Source organism: Macrotis lagotis, chromosome 3 (assembly GCF_037893015.1).
Source record: "Macrotis lagotis isolate mMagLag1 chromosome 3, bilby.v1.9.chrom.fasta, whole genome shotgun sequence".
NCBI lineage: Eukaryota > Metazoa > Chordata > Mammalia > Peramelemorphia > Peramelidae > Macrotis > Macrotis lagotis.
This window is the reverse complement of record NC_133660.1, coordinates 84,265,136-84,284,730: the sequence shown is the minus strand read 5'-3', so window position 1 is coordinate 84,284,730 and position 19,595 is coordinate 84,265,136. Positions and strand designations below refer to the sequence as shown.

General features: G+C 38.3%; 1 protein-coding gene across 1 annotated transcript in view; it reads right to left on the bottom strand.

Annotated features, from left to right (window-relative positions):
- Positions 1-18,846, bottom strand: part of HPGD (15-hydroxyprostaglandin dehydrogenase) — a 52,599-nt gene extending 33,753 nt beyond the window's left edge. The window contains exons 1-3 of the mRNA XM_074228943.1: positions 18,468-18,846; positions 17,819-17,942; positions 13,255-13,361 (exon numbers count right to left, since the gene is read on the bottom strand). Coding sequence (XP_074085044.1) covers positions 13,255-13,361; positions 17,819-17,942; positions 18,468-18,560 — 324 coding nt within the window. The 5' untranslated portion in view covers positions 18,561-18,846. The remainder of the gene's footprint in view (positions 1-13,254; positions 13,362-17,818; positions 17,943-18,467) is intronic.
- Between the last annotated feature and the right edge of the window lie 749 nt (positions 18,847-19,595).

The following is a 19,595-nucleotide window of genomic DNA, read 5'->3' as shown; positions in this document are numbered from 1 at the left end:
ATGGAGGAAACAAGAAGAAAAGAAAATGGGGTGGGAGTGAAAAAGATTTGGGTTCTACTGATTCTACGACTTACCAGCTGAAGTCACAGAACATGATTATTTTCTCTATTTCTGTGTAATGAGCAGCTTGGTGGCACAGTGGATAGAATACTGGCCTTGGAGTCAGGAAGACAAGAGTTTGAATCCAGTCTCAGACATTTGACATTTACTAACTGTGTGACTTGGGTAAGTCTTGACCCCTGATTGCCTCACATCCAGGGCCATCTCCAGTCATCCTGATTCATATCTGGTCACTGGACCCAGATGGCTCTGGAGAATAAAGTGAGGCTGGTGACTTAACAAAGCACCTTCTCACTCAAATACAATTCCGTTACCTCTGTTGATATCATGGTCTTCGAGAATGAAGGACAAAGATCATCAAAGCTTGCTAAACCCATCTGCTTCAGAAGGCCATGAAGAAAAGTGCTCAGCAAAATTGGAAAGTGCATTATCAATAAGCTATTTATCAATTCATTTCCTTTTATTGGGGAGGAAGTTCACTTGGGTAAGGTACTTGTGGGACAAAGAACTGAAAGGGATAGTAAGGGTCATTGAAAACAACTTCAATTTAGAGATGAGGAAACTGAAACCAAGATGGCTTTGTTTTTGTTTGTTTTGTTTTTAAAGATTGGATCATAGTAGAACATACCAATAGTTCCTATTACTAGAAAGCTAGTGGATCAGTTGACCTTTGGAGTTCTGAGCTGAAATAGGACTAAAGTTAAATGACTGTTTAGAGGCAGAGGTAGCCTGAACCACCAGAGATTTAAAGAGGGAAGAACCAGGTCAAATTTAGACATGCAGTGTTGTTCAGCAGAGCATTGGGACTTTGAGTGACCCCTCCTGCCCTGGGTTAGATAGACAGAAAGACAAAAAGACCTGATTTAGGTCTTAGTAAAACTTTCTATTATTACTATCTCATAGTTCTTCTCATGGGGAACAATTATCCTTTGTATACAATAAGTTAAATGAATATTCTAGGTATTATTTCATAATTATGATTCAGGTTATTCCATCTTGTCCAGGCTGGAAGTACAGGGCTACTCATGGTCCCAGTCCTTTGCTGATGGATTGCTCCTTGACAAGTGATTTGGCCTACTCCATTATGTAGGTGGGTTGGATTTTCACTTCTCTGGTAACTACATCAAACTGTCTCTCTGATTAGATGTGTGTGGGTTCTATATTGTTTTATTTCCTTTTCTTAAAAGCCCTTAATAGCAATAATTTCATATCTGAATTTAATATGGCAGATGGAAAAGAATACTTGTTGACTCTTTGTCCAAATTTTCACAAAGGGATGGAATTGGCTTTTGTTTTGTTTTATTAACATGCTGACAGATCAAAACAGAACATTGAACTGAGCATCAAAAAGGACAGCTCATGACTCAGACTCTACTCTTGGTTAAATCTTCTCTCATTCTTAGTTTTCTTATATGTAAAATTATTGGACTGGATTTGTTGCAATTGTTATATTGTCTGACTCATATGATCATAATGATCATCTTCTTGGCAAAGATAATGGAATAGCTTGCCATTTTCTTTTCCAGCTCATTTTATAGATAAGGAAATTGAGTAAATAGGGTTAAGTGACTTGCCCAGGTCATTCAGCAAGTAATTTTCTGAGGCCAGGTTTGAACTCAGCAACATGTCTTACACTACCTAGTACCCTATTGGGTGAGATAAGATGACCTAAAGGTTCCTTTATAACTTTTTGGAGGGATGAAAAAAATATTTTTTGATGATCATTTCAGATATATAATAGCAGAGTAGATAGAGAGCTAGACTCAAACCCTTAGAAATCACTGAACCTCTTACTGTTTGGAGCTTGATGTGACTCAGGAAGATTAAGATGCAAATGGAAAATGTTTAACAAAATACAACAAAAAATATAATATAATACAATATATATATGTATATATATATATATATACACACAATATTAATTATAAGTTTTTTCCAAGTAAAATGTGCCCTCAGGAATCCACTTCAATTTGAGTTTGGTAGCTGCTGTAGGCATTTCCTTAAGATTTTAAGTCACTGTGGTGTCAGCTTTCACTGGTAGAAGTTTTCTTACTCAGAATTCCCTGTCAATGAGATCACAATTCTAGTGCTTTTCTTCTATCCTTCCCATGAGTTTTATCAGTATTAAAAATTAAGTCCAGATGCCAGTATCTGACTTTAAGTAATTGAGAGGGCCTGCTGTACTCAATTCCTATCTGTGGCCTTGAATTATGAGTGATTTTCTTGGCTACATTTCTTCCCAATACATAGATTACAAGTCACCCAGATCAGTTCCTGACCCATCTAACTGAATGAAATCCTCAGAATCATCCTAGCTCCTAGCTCATATTTGACTGATTTAAAGTATAATTTATTTAGAACAGTTGAGCAATCAAAGAATCAGAGCTGGAGGTCACCTAGTGTAATATTCTCAAGTCCTCAAAAGAGTCAGGCTTTTCATTGTACCTCATTGCCTTCTGGTCTCAAGAGAGCATCATGGTATAAGCATAAAATGGTGAACTTCATAGAAGCACCCAGCTCTACAAGGCTTAGTGTACTGGCTCCTTTGGAGCAGGGAACCCTTGTTTTCCCTCTCCTTCATGGGGCTGACCAGGGACACTGGCATAGCCCAAAAAGAATTTGATGAAGGAGACTCTGGATTTTAAAGAATCACAGGGAAGGATATTTAATTTCAGTGCTCCTCAGGGTCCCCAAGTTCCCACTTCCACATTTGTAGAATTAGATGACCTCTGGGGTTTCCAGAGGAAATATTATGCAATTAAATGGCATAGTAGATGGAGCACTGCATTTGGATACAAGAGTATCCTAAGCCTCAGACACATGTGAGTTCTGTGATCTTGGGTAAGCCACCTAACTTCTTAGCCTCAGTTTCCTCATTTGTAAAACTGGGATATTAGTACCTACCTCACATGTGGATTAAATAAAAAAAATATAAAACCCTTTACAAACTTTAGAGTACTAGATACTAGTTTTTGTAATTTTATTATTAAAATTAAAATCATCATTCCCTCTGTCTCTAAATTTTATAACTGTATGAAGCTAGATATCCTCTGTTGGATTATTGCTTTAGAGATTCTGGTAGAAGGGCAGGTCTTTGGTCTTAGCATAAATCAAGTAAAATCTATTCTATCTGAACTGGGAGGGGACTGGGTAATAAAAAGCCACTCCAGCCATGGCAGAGTAGGACCAATAGGCAGATTTGTTTTTCACTGATGAGCCCTTTGCACCATAAAGATCCTGGGTGCCATTCATCATTTATGCTGAGAATAACAACATGAATGTATAACAACTGTGTAAAAGAAGCATGGATGCCATTGGAAAAAGTCTATGTGTAGAAGGAAGGAGGAAATGATGGCTATGGATCAGTTATATGGCAGCATTCAGAGCTACTCAAATACAGTACAGTCTTAACTTCCCCTGGGGCTGGGTATAGCCATGCAGCTGACAGCATCTATCCTCTAAATGTGTATAGTTTCAAATGGGTATTAATAACATGGTAGAGATGGAGAAGTAAATAGCAAACCACTCCATTGTCTTTGCCAAGAAAACATTAAATGTGGATCACGAAGAGTCATACATGATAGAAAGTACACCAACAGCAACATGTACAGCACAATATACCTATATACCATCATAAAATTAAGCAAGACAGAAAGTAAAAATATAATAGTTATAAATATTATCCACAAGCCCAGATTCTTCCATTCTAGTCATACAGAGAAGCAACTGGAAAGGAGAGTGAATTTCGGACTCTCAAAAGTCTGTACTAACAGTGGGCATAAAGAGGAATAGATTGAGCAAACTTTTAAAATTATCTATGAGTAAAAAAAAGCTCATATCCTGTTACTTTACAAAAACTAAACAATTTTTTTTCATTCTTATGTACAGTCTGGTCAAGGTTGCCTATAGCAGCAAGGTCTTAAGAAAAATAAAAAAAAAACAACTTTGCTTTAGCGAGGAAGTAGAGAGGCAATTGGCTATAGTCAGTGAGGATACAGAAAATCTCCGTTGCTATTCCAGAGTTTCCTATTTACAAAGAACATATTGAGGTTCTTTCCTGAATGGAGCAGGTGTTTATTCAACCAAGGATTGTTATTTTTTTAAACCAACAAGCCTTTCTTTGTTGGACAGAGGGAGATTTGAGATCCTATTTAATTTCTGTAGACCTCTCAATCCTTTTTTCTATTTCCTCTTTTTCTCATGTCACTGAAGTTCCTGACAATTTTGAAGGGCATGAACATAGCCAATCGCTCAGTGTTATTTTATTTAGTCCCTAATCACTGTAAACTTCTCTGGTACTAAAATATCTAAAAAACATCTACAGATATAACTGAGTAGACTCTAAAGAATGGCATCAGAGATTCTAAATGGGGATGGGCATGGAATCTAAACAATTATATCCTCTTCAATTTATGTGGCTTGGAAGAAAGCTGCTATCTTATAAAATCTTATTCTTGAAAGGTCCCATAGAAGCCAATTTCCTTTTGAATTTGAGACAAAGTGTTAAGGATGGTGAAATGCACAGGACTCTTCCTATTCTCTGAGGGAAGGGGTGGTTTCTGAACCTGTTTGGTATCATAGAACTCTTTGGCAGTCTGATGATGTCTTTGAACCATTTCTTAGGATAATGTATAAGTAAAAAGCTTTCCTTTTTATAACATAGGAAGCCAGTTATAGAGCTATGGCAGAATTAGGGTACAGAACAGTATTTTTTATATCTACCCATGAAGGGAATTTGTTTTCCTTGATTATGTGTATTTGTTACAACAAATTTGTTTTTCTATTTCTCTTTTCCAATGAAGGAATGAGAGGAGGTAACCTGTATATGTTTATAAGGTAAAAACAAAACATATAAAAAAATTAAAGCTAATTTTAAAAATAGTTGTCCCAAGTTTTAAAATAAGTTAATGGATTCTAAGTTAGGAATCTTCTGTTATAAAAGAATCAGAAATCTAAGTCAACACTGTCAAGTTATTAGTTTTTCATACAGGAAAATTTAAAGTTTGAGCACAGGAAGCTGGGTAAATTTTCAAAAGAACTATTTGGTAATATTAAAATTTAAATCTCACAGTATTTGCATGACTTTATAAGTATAACTGATACATTGCTAACCTCAATGGATGGGAGAGGTGTGAAAGAAAACTTGTGGCTCAAAGTTGTAAAAGATGAATGGCTAAAAAATTTTATATATGAATGGGAAATATTTGATGAAATATTAAAAAAAAAACAAAATAAAAGCAGTCCCATGCTAAATATGGCTTTAAACATGCACAGAACTTTAAGGTTCAGTCCTTAGCAAAGTCATTGCTTTTGGGTTCAGACCTGTGACTTTATTGTTGTGGGGACTTCACACTGAAGAAACTCTAGAACAACAGATAACCTCCTGCTTTGCAGGTTATAGTTTTAGAGGCTTATGCAGCGGGGAGGCAGCGAGAATGAGGGATACCAAGTCATGGGTGATTCTATAGTAAACCTGGGTCAGCTCTGACTACTATGCCATGTTGTCTTGAGTTACTACCATCAATGACATTTTCTGAACATCTAATTTTCCAAAGCTCTTGAAAGTGTAAGTTATATTTCTAAAGTTCCAATATTGTTAAGTTCCATATATACTTTTGTAAGTGACTGAAGAATGTATCCAAAGGTTAAATTTTGTTTTGTTTTGTTTTTTTAGGTTTTTGCAAGGAATGGGGTTAAGTGACTTGCCCAAGGTCACACAGCTAGGTATTTATTAAGTGTCTGAGGCCAGATTTGAACTCAGATACTTCTGACTCCATGACTGATGCTCTATCTACTGAGCAACCTAGCCACCCCAAAAGGGTAAATTTTGAATTCTCTGATTTGGCTTTTACCTAATCATTGTCACCATGAACTTTTTGATTAAAGCATTTGGATTTTCTAGATCTGCTATCATCTGCAGATAATGATATTCTGACTTCTATATTTTTAATATTAATACTTCCAATATATTTTCCTGGTTTTTAATAACTGCTGAAATTTCAATTACTGACTTTTTTTAAAAAGTAGAAAGAATAGGGAAAAAAAGAATCCAAGAATTTAGAAGTACAGACCCACCACGCTCACTTGGCCATATGTTTGCTGAATGGAATTGGCTTGATTTCACTGACCAAGAAATAAATCCATTTGGTTCTTCATTCATTTTAAAGGCATCATCATTCATACAGCCTGCTTCTTTCCTTGTAACACAAAAGGGCTAATGATATCTTATTATTTTAGGGAAGAAAAAGAAATATTACCAGAGGGGCTATTGTCCTATTGTCTGTAATCTTCATTGAACTTCCCTCTGCCAGCTTATGGAAGGGCGTGGGGGAAAGCCCCTTCCAAAGAGCTTCAGTGTCACCATAAAGGAATATTTTAAGACCATTAGAACAGATTTGTATGGTTTTCACAGAGAGTTTTGGGCTGGCAGCCTGACTATCTCTTCCACCTCTAATATTATTGTTTTGGTATACTGTCATTTCAGGCTTAAAGTGATTTTCAAACCAAGGACCACCAACTGCTTTAAATGATTTTCTACTCAGACTGGGCTTAACTTCAGGACAACAGCAGAAAAGTTCTGAATAGAAGGCTGTCAATCCCAAGAGAACTAGCTCATGCTGAGCAAGGGAAAGCAAACAAACAAAAAATGAGTGGATAGTTTATTAAAATTAGGAAATTGTAATCTAATTTTCATATACACATTTGCAAATCTATCATGCTAAGAGTGAAAGTTAACTACATGAAACTCCATCATAGAAACTAAGATATTTATTGATTCATTCTAAGAAAGCTTAAAAGGCATTGGTTCCTTATTTGTTGTTGTTGAGTTGTTATTATTTATATCTAATTATTTATGATAGGGTTTCCTTGGCACAGGTACTGGAGTATTTGACATTTCCTTCTTCAGCTATTTTTACAAATGAGGAAACTGAGACAAACAAAGTCAAGTAACTTGCCCGGGGTCACATAGTTAGTAAATATCTGAAGCCAGATTTGAACTCAAGAAGATGAGTCTTCCTAATTTCAAGCTAGACACTTCATCCACTATGCCACCTAGCTATCCTCCTTTGTGGTAACCCACTATTTTTTCCTGATATGGCCATCCTGGCCAGATGTACTATCCCTCTGTGTAATCCCCCTCTTCCTATTCCTCCTGGCTAGCAACATGACTGTCTCTGTGGTCACAGCTATTTTCTAGCTACTCCCTCACATAAGATTTAAAAGTGTTTTAGAAATTTAGGGCCACCAACTGTTTTCAATAGTTCTCTATAAATCATGAATGAGTTCAGTTTGGGTAGAGAATGTTTTTCAGCCCTCCCACTTAGACCATCCAACCAAGAGAAGCAGGCAACACCCAGGAAATGGGAACAGCAAAGGAAAGAGTCCAATCCAGTTATTAACTGCTCATGAGAAGACTGGGAGGAGCCTGAAGGGAATGCCAAATAAAAGTACCAGTCACACTTGAGTCCACATTTCTGAGCCCCACAGTGAGATGTTCTTCTTGTGCCTCACCTTAGTGATGACCCCGAGTTCTTTGAGGCTATACCAATGGATCTCAAGCTCTGACAAGCCCCAATAAGTTGGAAAGAATCTAAGAAACGAGTCTGTGACAGACTCTTGGCCAAGGATCAGAGATTCTCATTGCTAGCAGGTTGGCCACCAGGCAACAAATGTGCTTTTGGCAATAGCAAATCATGAAACTTTGTGTGCTCTTTATCAGTGGAGAGGTAATGTACAAGGATTATGTGAATTAATATTAGGGTCACTATAAAGAGACTCCATTTGAGAAAAAGATAGAAATGAATCTCTTTAACAACCATGATTTACTAAACTGAGAGGCTGAAGTTTACATAATTGGTCATGTCATGTGGGAAAATGTGACATTTTTTATGGTTGGTGAAAAAAAAATCTGTTTTACCTTCACTATAGAAATAATTACATAAGCAAAAAACAAGCAAAACCAGACCCATATAGAAAAAGCATTAATTGCTTTATTGTTTTAGTCACCACCATTTCCTGGCACTTGTTACAGTCCTAAAGTTTACTACAAAATTGAAAGGGGGTGGCCAGGAAAGAACGTTTTGCAAATTTAGCAACACCCTTTCAAAGACTTCTTCTAGTCTCTCTGCTCTCACCTTGGCTGACAGAACTGCTCATATAACACTAGAATTTGAAGAGATCTTAGAAGTTATAGAATCCACTCCTTTCACTTTACAGAGGAGGAAACTGAGGGTCAGAGAGGTTTTAGATCTGATGCCAAGAAAAGCTTCCTAACAACGAGGGCTATTCAGAAGTAAAATGGGCTGCTTCAGGAGTGTCCTCGATTGAGGATGTCCAAATAGAGGCTATATGACCCCTTATGAGGAGGCAATTCAGTGGCTAGAATGCTGAGCCTGGAATAAGGAAAAACTTGAGTTTAAATGACCTCTTATGAGGAGGCAGTTCAGTAGCTAAAATGCTAGACTCAGGAGTCAGGAAAAACCTGAGGTCAAATTCAGCCTCAAATTCTCAGTATCTGTGCAACCCTCAGCAAATTATTTAACCCTGCCTATGCCATGGAAATAGTTAGAAACCAAACAGTTAAATTTTGTGCCTTTCTATGCTGACCTTGTGTAAAATTAGGTCACAGAAAAAATTGTTACACCATCCCTGGGAAAAGCTTACTACCATTCCTGAGAAAATTCTCCTTCCGTATCATATCCCGGATACCCTGTGTCTTGCCAATTAGACAAGGACATCTGGCCCTGCCGCTGGGAGAATCCTACAAGGACAGGGTAATAGAAGCTAGAGCCCAATGAGAAAACTAGCTGATACCCCAAATGAGCCATGGTTACCTCTGAACATCCTAATGTAATCTTTTAAACTTCACCTATGCCAACCCCCATTCCTTTAGCATAAACACCATACTCATTTCCCTGGATGTCTTAGTCTTTTTATCCTGCTAGCTGCTTATCCCCTAAGAATAGAGAGCCCTTCTACCTCTGTAATAAAACTTATATGTGCCTTGTAACTGAGTGGTGAGTCTTTCTCATTTACCACTCTTCACCTGCATCACTCTTTACCTCAGTTTCCTCATCTATGAAGTGAGCTGGTAAAGGAAATGGCAAACCACTCTAGTATCTTTGCCAAGAAAACTTTAAATGGAGTCATGAAGTATCAGACATGATGGTGAGACTGATCAACAATAACCCTTTATGTGTGTTGTAAAAGAAATTATATATTATAATATGAACTGGACTGGAGGGAGGCTGCTTAGATTCTTTCTAATGCTTCTGTACTCTGCTTTTTTTGAGGTTCAATGACTTGCCCTGAGTTTATGGCTTGTGCCTCTAAGTCCCCTAGCCAGTTAAGGGCAAGACTGAAATGGAACCTAGGGCTCCTTATTCAGTGTTCTTTCTGGTCCAGACTCTGTACCATTTCAACTTGGCTAAGCCAGAATCAGGTCAGCCTGAAAGACAAAGAGACAAACCACCACCTTCTAAGGGGTTTCTAGAGGGTCTAGTGAATGTCTGAAATTCTGCTACTAGAGCTCCTCTTCATTTTTAGCTTCAGTTTTTTTTTATCAGTTAAAGTACCTTAGGAGACAACCATACTTTAAGATAGAACCAGTCATTTATATTTTTTGGTGAATGAGGAATCCTAAGATTAGATTTTAACAAGGGGGAGGGTGCTTGGGGGAAGAGTACAGCACCTTAAATTACTATGTATTCTTATCTCATATGATCATCTCCACAACTCTAGGGGTTAAATAGCAAGCAGAAAGTAAAAGAAATGAGGAGAAATTTGATCTCAGTGACTCCAGATAGAACTGCTAATTATTTACACATTTACCTAAAATATTCAGTCCAGAAATCTCATTCATATTCTGCAATGTCCTTATTTAGTTAGAGGGTTTGTTTTTACTATTTTTTTACTGTAAAAGATATTTCCTTGGTTGACTGTCAGGAAAAGAAAACTGAGCTACACAAATTTGCAAAACCAAGAGGGTTGTGAGAATGATGAAGTTCCTGCTCATTTAGAGTTGTGGTACATGCTAACTGGGATCAAGGTTTTCTATCCTCACTTTTCCACTTCCTCTATCCTTTAATGCCATAGTACTTTCTCACTCTCTCCTCTATTAAAACTTATTCACAGGAAAGAATCTGACATCCCTCATTTATATTGTAAGATGAAGCTGCTCCGTATGTGACCTCCCTCTCTGCCAGGGGATAGTTGCTAGGTAAGCCTTCTCTGCCTCTCTCATTTTATACTGTGGATCACAAGAGTTTGTCCAATTAAAGGTTTTCTGGCATCACAGAGAAGGAAAGCATTTTTGAAGCACAGGGACGATTTCATTCAAGTTGTCCTAAATATCTATTGTTGCTTGACCTTTCTTCTCAAAGAGGACCATGACATCAGAGAAGTAATGTCATGACATGCAAGTAAATTGGATTTAAGTGGGGGATAGGGGGCTCTGTAATGTCACCACCACTGGAACCATCTTGGTCCTGTAGCAAGATATAGATCAGGATGACTGGAAATGGCCCTGGATGCAGTGGGAGATCTTGACCTTTTTAAAGTAAGGTCTTTAACAGGTCTCAGTTTAACTGAGAAATGTTCTGTTTTACCTAGTCAAAAAAAATAATCTGGAAGGGAAAGACCTCATGGTTTCTGTATGAAACAAACAATTACTATTTACATTCACTTTGCGGCAATCAGGATTAGGCTTTGGAAATAAAAAGACTGTTCTCCTCATTATCAACTCTTTGAACCAACTGTTCTTTGTTGACATGTATAGGGTAAAACTATGATGAAAGAAAGGGTAAACTAAAATCCTAGGCCAAAAAGGACAAGAGGAGGATAAATCTATATACTTTAATATAATGGAAATCTGTATCAAGTACTAAATCTTTCATATATTTATATATGTTTGAAATGTTCCTATCCTTCTTAAATAGGAATTATATATCTAAATTCTCCAAATGGCTGAAATCTCTAATAATGACAGATATTGGACAAATGTCATTGTATTGTCAAGATCAGCTTTAAGTGAGTAGCCTAACAAAAATCATACTATATCACTTGTTTAAGCTTAAATAGGAAGCTTAGTAGATAGAAAGTTGCATTCAAAACCTAAAAGATTTGAGTCAGACCTTCTTGTGAACACCCAGGGAACTATGAGATCCTAGGCAAGTCACTTAACTTCACTTTAGATAATACTAAGACTATAAATTGCAGATAAGGTAATGTCTTATAAAGTGACATTTCCTCATAACAATGAAATGACAGGTCCAGTTTCTATACCTATATGAAATTTAAATATCTTTTTATTTTGCTCATAGGCATCAATTAAATTAAATACAAAATTCATAAAACAATTTGATGTGCTCAGAGTATCACTTGTTTACAGAAATATCCATCATGTTCATTGATAGGTACCGATGCTAGTCCATACTATCAATGTTTAGATATCTAGGAAGTAAAATCTAGATTTCTTTATTATACATAAGCATTGGTCCAGAGTTCAAAAACTTATGCTGAACTCTGACCAGAGTGTTCCCAAGGCTTATATAATTTGCAAGTACATTGTAGAGACAAACAAATGATTTGTGCTTGCTGCCTTCCCAGAGGAGACAGAATCTCACCCATTACCAAGGAAAGGAGAAGCAACATTTTAAGGATATAATCTAGACTTGTGAGATTTTCTTTTCAAGGCTACATTTGGAGGGTTTACTGCTTGGGAAGTGAAGATTATATGCTAAAAATAACAACAGTCTGAGAACAGTTGTTGATTTCCTCACAAAGAGGGAGTAATAGCTTGGTTAATTGTGTCATAAATTCCATTTATCCCTATCTGGTTTTTATCTTAGATACAAAATAAATTTTAACACACCTTGAGAAAGGTTTCAATAAGAAAGTGAGACTTTTAGAAAAAGTGGAAGTTCTGGAGCCCATTCAGTAAAGGTTAATAAAAGGGATCAAAAACTCTTAGGATCCAGTGGGTGGACCCTTTGTTAGCAGAATAATACTTCATTTGATATCCAGTGGTAATTGTACCTTATTCACCCAGTTTCCATTTTGACAGGTGGAGACAAGGGGAAAGAGAAAAAACAATGAACTTTCTTCTGTTTGAAGCTGATTTGTCTATATGTGATGAGTCAAATTCTTGTGGGTCATGCCCTTATTGGTATTGGTGTTATTCTAGATTTATAGGGATGTCCAATCTTTTAGCTCTTCTAGGTTTGTATTGCCCAACAACCCCCCCATACAGAATTCAATATCCATAAATGAATGCAAGCAGCCCACAGCACCAATAAGCACATCAACTAATGCAACATGGGCTCTTTTGAATGGACCCTCAGATTGAAGGTTGGACATGCCTGTTCTAGAGTCAGCTATGCTAGGCAAAGACACATGGGGGGAGGAGGGGGTTCTCCAGTCAAACTGTGTGACCACACCTAAAAAGGTGTGGCTGAAGCAGAGCAGGATAATATCTCTCACAGAATAAGTCTGGGCACAGTTTCAAAAATATCTAATGTCCTTTGATAAGTCTATTTATAAAAGATAGGCATGCAAACTATATAAAGTCAACAGAAGAACTTCAGGGATCATAATATTTTGAAGGGAACTTTAGGGTCACTTGGTCTAATACCCTCATTCATACAGATAAAGAAACTGAAGCTAAGAAGGAAAGTAATCTATCCAAAGGATCAAAAGTCAGAATTGAACCCAGATACTCTCACTCCAAATTCAAGAAAACTTTATATAATGGGAATTACAAAATCATAATGGAAAAAGCAAAACTCACAACAAAGCACTTTCATATCAAAATCCCAAAGTCCAACTTCAGCTTAACCTTGCTTGCTACTGTGTGTGCCTGGACCTCATTCAAATGTTTCCCTTTGTTTTCCTTTGTTATTATCACTTTTAAAAATATGATTTAAGAAAAATGATCTTTTAAAATATGTATTCCTTTTAGTATTTTAAGATAGTCTGGTTAAGTGCTCAGAATACCTTCCTGTTTTTCAAAGAAAAATACCTCTCTCTAGCATTCTTAACTTCCCCCTTTTTTCCCAAGACATGTACTATTGTATTCATAGTTCATGTGCTCATTTGAATGAAAGCACTTGCAAAAATAGACTAAACACATCCCCCCCACTACATAGTTTACTAAACATACTCTAAAGATAAGTAGAAGACTCAGATAAAACTTACCAAATTAATCTGGACAGTTTTTTCCCAGTGTTTTTCATTATTTACTCCAGCATTATTGACCAAAATATCCAATCTTCCAAAATGTTGAACTGTTTTTCGAAAAGTATCTAATTTCAAGGATAAAAAATAAAATATATTTCAGCTACCATCTTGTCTTCTATGCCAAATATTTCTTATTAAATGCATTTTCAGATCAACTTTAGCAAAAATTATTTTCCAGGTTCTGTCACAGCATACTGGATTCTAGAAAAAGGATGAATGCAACTAATAGCCTGCTTATGCTTTCCAACAACTTCCTACAGCTGCAAAGAATTAATTACTAAGATCCCTGTACCCTTTGGTTAGAACAATATGAACCTATTATTGTGTAATTAAGTTTACTATCAAGCTGAAGAACATTGTTTATCAAGTATGACAATAACAAAAATAATTACTGTGTAATTCAAGTCAAAAACTGTTGCAATCAAATTGACATTTTGATAATGTCTACCTATATTAGTAAACAGTCAGAACAGGTATTCTCAGACAGCTTTTGAGTCTAGAATTTAATTACTGTTCATTTGAGAGTTGATATTTCCTTCCTCCTACCTAGTGTCAGTGACCTGTATCAAAAATGTTTAGGAAAGATAGAGGAGGCAGTTCATAGGAACAATTAAGTATTATGTTGTTGATTGAAACCATATAACCATCTTTGCAGATGCCTTAATCTTCCAGAGGACAAATATGATTACTATTAATTTTAACAAATCAAACAGACTGTTGTAACCACAAAAAATTTCAACACTGCCCTCCCTATCCTCACTCACCGCAGTGATCTAAAGAGTAATAAAATTATTTCTTTGAACTAACATTCAAATCCTAAAACTTTCCCTTTCCTACTGAAAATCAACCAACCCCATAATCTATAATCCCAGAAAAAAACTTTGGCCAGTGGCAAAATAAGAGATAGATCACATTTCAAGTTAATTCTAATACTTATTAAATGTAATATGAACCAAGGACCTGGCTAAGTCTTGGGGATACAAAGACAAAAGCCCCAAGTCCTCAAAGTGTTAGCACTCTTGAGAGTGAGGGAAAATTGATTGATTGGAAGAAGAGACCTACAAACAATTGCAAGGAATAAGGAAAAGTCATTTATTTAGCTCTTTCTAGTACTTGAGAGCACTAATAATAGCAGTATACATGTTAACTTTTTTGTTTATTTTTGCAAGGCAATAAAATTAAGGTCAAATACCTAGGTAATTATTATTAACTGTCTGAGATCAAATTTAAACTCAGGTCCTCCTCAATCCAGAGAGGGTGTCCTATCCACTGTGCCACCTAGCTGCCCCCAAAAGCTTTTTAAATTTTGCAGAGCTCTTCTCTCTCACATTATCTCACCCTGATATAATTCTCTTATTTTCTGATTCAAACGTGGTACACAGTAAGGAATATTTGATATATTATTGATTGCCAAGCAATGGCTACCATTTATAAAGTACTTCAGACTTGTCAAAACACTTTATAAATATTATCTCATTTTAATCCCACAAAAACACTGGGAGGTAGATGCTATTATTAACCTCATTCTACAAATAAAGAAACTGAGGCAGACAGAGCTAGAAAAAATGGAAATGATATTGAAAGAATTTGATTATTATAGGGCCCAAGCTTGAATCCTGCCCCTGATTCTCTGTGCTCTTGGGCTTAGATTAAAGGACCTCTGAGGCTCCATCTAACTCTGGAACTTTGAATCTATAATTCTACAGAAGGGCAGCAAGGGAGCTAGATTCCAGATGCAGATTCTTGGCCACTCACTAGCTTCACAACTTTGGACAAATCACAACTTTGGGTTTCATTTTTTAATTTATTTTTCTAAATAATTTCTGTAGTCCTCTTCTGTTTTAAATCTGTACGGTTTTAATGAAGTTAGAAGTAGCCACTTTACAAACTGTCCTGGACAACATCAAGTCCCTACATGATTATACTTTTCCAGGGATCATTTTGGGGCTGGGGGTGGGGAAGCAACGAGAAACAAACTCATGAAATGTTTTTCTTAGGTAAAGATAAAAGGTTGATGTATCCTCAAATCTCAAATATTTTCCATGTAGCTTACCCACAGCCAGGATAACTGCCCTCTTCTACTTAGCATTACAAACTGGCCACCTCCTCTACTCAACACCTGTGCTCTGGGACTGATAACTAAATTTAACTAATGGTTCAGATAAACCATAATTACAACAAAAACTTCAAGACTGTATATGCATTCTAAAGTCAGGTTAAATGGTTGCCTATTAACCACAATGCTTGACTGTATACTGTATGTGAGTATATTGAGAAGCCCATTGCTTATCAGGGTTCTGAGTAAGTCAGCATCACGCAATGCTATGACGCCTCAGAGGATTGTCTTGTTTTCAACTTATACATTCATCTCATTCCTCTAAGCAGCCCGCCCCCCCCCATCCCCAATTGAATCACTAGTTCCTTATTTTGTAACTTGTTAACATTTTTAGACTACAACTCCAAGACTTCTTTAAAACCACTTCCCCTTAGCATGTGAACACTTCCATTTATATCACAAGCTTTTCTTATTCTTTCTTAACAGAATGGAACATTTTCTATTGTTAAATTGTGTGACAACTGACCAACCTAGCCCAGAATTTTGACAACAGCAAAGAGAATAAAACACAGAACATGTTGCTTCCCATGACAGAATCTTGTTACAAATGGCACCTTAGTAATAAACCTTCTCTTCTCTGTCACTACCTATGATGGAACTTCAATTGATGTTTCTACCTTAAGGCAAATAAAGTTTATTTTACAAATTCTTCTTTGTGAGAATCTCTTTAGCCTTTTTGATAAGAAATCTATTCCCTTTAACCAAGTCTTAATGTCTTGTGGGGTCTCTTCACAAATCTCCTGGATAGGGCACTAGATCCTAAACTCATCTCCATTAGAAACTTATCTCTATGCCACTTCCTTTTAGTCCCCTGGATGGTTATGTATATAGATGACTGACTCTTTCCTAATGTCCTAGCTTGGTAAACATAACTCTTCTCTTAAATAGCAGAATGTTTTAACTTGGATAAAAAAGATGCCCGTGAGTAAGATGATTTTAAGCAGGTAAGGGCCCTTCTAAAAGCATGCTTCAAAGGCATCTCTCTCGAATTGTAAAGTGCCATAAAAATGTCAGCAGCAGAGAGGAATGATGGAGATGACTAGCCTGGTTGGAGGTTTATGTAAGTCATCCTCAAAGTTGCTATTTGTGACCCATAAAACTGCTTGGGATAACAAGCTGCACGTGCTTACTTTCCATTGTGTTAAGTATAGACTTCCTCATGGGAAAAAGCACCGCCCCTTCTCCTTAAGAGTACTCAAAGTTGCTTTACATAGTCAAAATTTGTTCTTAGCTGCTTATGATGAGTTAAATTCTATTTTTAAAAGTTGGTCTAAGTTATTTCCAAAATGTATTAGGTTTTAATCAGTAAGAGAAGATAGTATCTATATTCTGAACTTTTAAAAATCATACATGATTATATGATTTACATACAAATCACATATACATATTTAAAATCTGATAGATTTTTAATGTCAGATCTAGCCTGAGAACATCTGTGACCCTGGGTAAATCACCTGTGTGATCCTAGTAAGTTACTCAACTGCTGGACCCTGAATTCTTCATCTGTAAAATGAAGGAATAGGCCCGAATGGCTAAGTTTTGAGCTGCTATCCATCACCCTTCCTCTCCCTCACATGAGGACAAATATATACAGTATCATTTCTACCTATTGGCTTATAACTTGCCACCAATTAATAGGCTTCCCAAGTGTTCACATCTGCTTGGTGTAGTCAGTCCATTATTTCTATTGACTTCACAAATGGATTGACCTATTTTAAGTTGAGCTGATGGAAACAGGAAAGCTTTGAGGAAAGCCTGATGGAGAAAAAAACATTTTTTTTTTCCCCGGCCCTGAGTTTGCACTAAAGACAAATGATTTAACTGCAACAGGGAAAGAGAGAACATCTGGTTTAAGGCACCTTGCACGTAACTGACAACGGTCCTTGGAACTCATTTTCTAAAATCTAAGGGGAAGGCCGGGGTGGTGGGAGTGGGGCCGGATCAACGTTTGCATCTTACCTTACTTCTGCCATGGGTTTTGGAGTTTTCCCTGAGAATTAGTTTGACATTTCCCTCTAGAGTCCTCTAACTTAAAAAGTACCGCCTGAAATTTCAGTTCTTTAGACTACTGAACATTAAAAACAAACGCACAAAATTCTGTAAGACATAAATTTCTAAAATACGGAAGAAGGATTTGTCCATGTTCTTTGCGTTTCCTAAATAATACAACTATTGATCAGAACTTCCTGGCTGGGAGAGACTCGAGTTCCTAAGCTGTATCTGCTGGCGAGCAACAGTGGGCTGAACTCCAGGAGGCTGCTAAATTGCACACAAGTTGGCTCCCTAACACCAAACTGGTTCCAGATTGCGGCTGATTATGATTGCTTTTCTTGTTGACAGATTCATTCCCCTCCGCGCTACACCCTCCCCCCCCCACCACCATACACACACCCCGCGTCTCTTTACCTCTCAGTTGTTCCTGATCTGCTACATCACATTGTAGAAACAGCGTCTTTTGGGGGTCGAACAGCGCGTCTAGGGCAGTTTTACATTTTTCCCCTGCTTCCAGATTGAGATCCACCAGGGCTACCTGTTGAGAACAGAGAAAGTGTGTATGGGATGGGGTGGGGGGGGAGGCTGCGGGAGTGGACGGGGGAGGCACCGTTTAGGAAGCGAGCAGATAGAGCAGAAGGCGAGGTGTCAAGGGCATAACTGTAGTTCCATTCTGGAGAGTGATCACAAACTCTCTGCCCCTACTAAACACTAAAGCTTCCAGCCCAAAGCAAGTGAACTCCTCCTACCTGAGACTAATAAATGCCCATCGATGGGGCGCTTTTTAAGTTTGCAAAATGTTTGGGCAAAGACTATCTCTTTCTTGTTATTGGTGTGGCAAGAAGAGAGGGGAGGCAGTGTGTGGTGGTGCTGCTTGTCCGTGAGGCCCCAAAAAGGCTATGCCTTGTCTCTCCACTGTTTCTTGGACCTTCAGTTTCCCCAGCTCCTTCCCTACCTTGCCCGGCCCCTGGCCCTTCCAGTTTCCCCTGCTGCCCCCTCAGTCCGCCGGACCCTCATTTTCTCCATCATGCCCTCCCCTCTTGTCCCTTCTTGTCCCGCTCACCTTGGCACCTTTGTGCAGTAGCTCCTCCACGAAGGCTTTCCCTATGCCCTGCGCTGCCCCCGTCACCAGCGCCACTTTGCCATTCACGTGCATGGTGCCGGGCTTCCCTGCAGAGGCGGAGAGAGTGTGTGCCGGGTGGGCTAGCTCCGACCTTCTTCCCCCTCTCTGTGTTTACAGAGCTTTTTATCCGGTCCTAGAGCCAGTGGGCGGGGATGAAGCTGTCAAACCCCCGGCCCCGAGAAATCTGCATCTGTGTCACCTGCCCTAGAGCGCGCTGGGGCTCACTAAGCAACTCCAGTCAGTGCCCTCCCCGCCTCCTGCTTTGTTCCCGGCCAGTCCTGCGCTGCTCTCTCCTCTGACTAACTCTGCCCAGCTCTCTGCAGGCTTGACAGCAGAAAACCTGGCTGAGGACAAGAAGCAGGAGGAGGAGGAGGAGGGGGAGGAGGAGGAGGAGGAGTGTGTGTTTGTGTAATGTGTGTGTGTGTGTGTGTGTGTGTGTGAGAGAGAGAGAGAGAGAGAGAGAGAGAGAGAGAGAGAGAGAGAGAGAGAGAGAGAGAGAGAGAGACTGGAGGCTTTTCCTTCTGTGGCTTGATAGCCATTGATAACCATCACCAGTAAAAAGGAGGGCAAAAGGGCGCCCCGGGCACTTTAGGGCACTCCTGCAGTTCTCTTCTTCCCAGAAGGGGGTCCTGTTTGGTGAATTTCCACTTCCACTGCTCCTCTGGTAGAAGCAGGCAACTAAACTGGTCATTTTTCTTCTCCTTGGCCAGTGAAGTTGTTATTTGTCCTTTGTTCTGGAAGATCATGACATCAGAGAGGTGATGTCCTGACAAGCACAAGAATTGTACTCAGTTGCCAACCTCACTTTCTCCTCCAGAGCCATCTGAGACCAACGACCAGATATAAATCAGGAGGACTGATGATGGTCCCTGGAGAGGAGGCAAGCAGGATTAAGCGAGAGGGTTAATTTAAGTTAGGGAAGCTAGCCTTGAGTTGGTTCTAGCAACAGTCCTAGAGTCAGAAGGACCTGAGTTCAAATGGGATCTCAGAAAGTCGAACCTTACTAGCTGTGTTTCCTTGGACCTGTGAAGTGCACACATAGCTCTCTTTGATTGAGAAGAAAGGGTT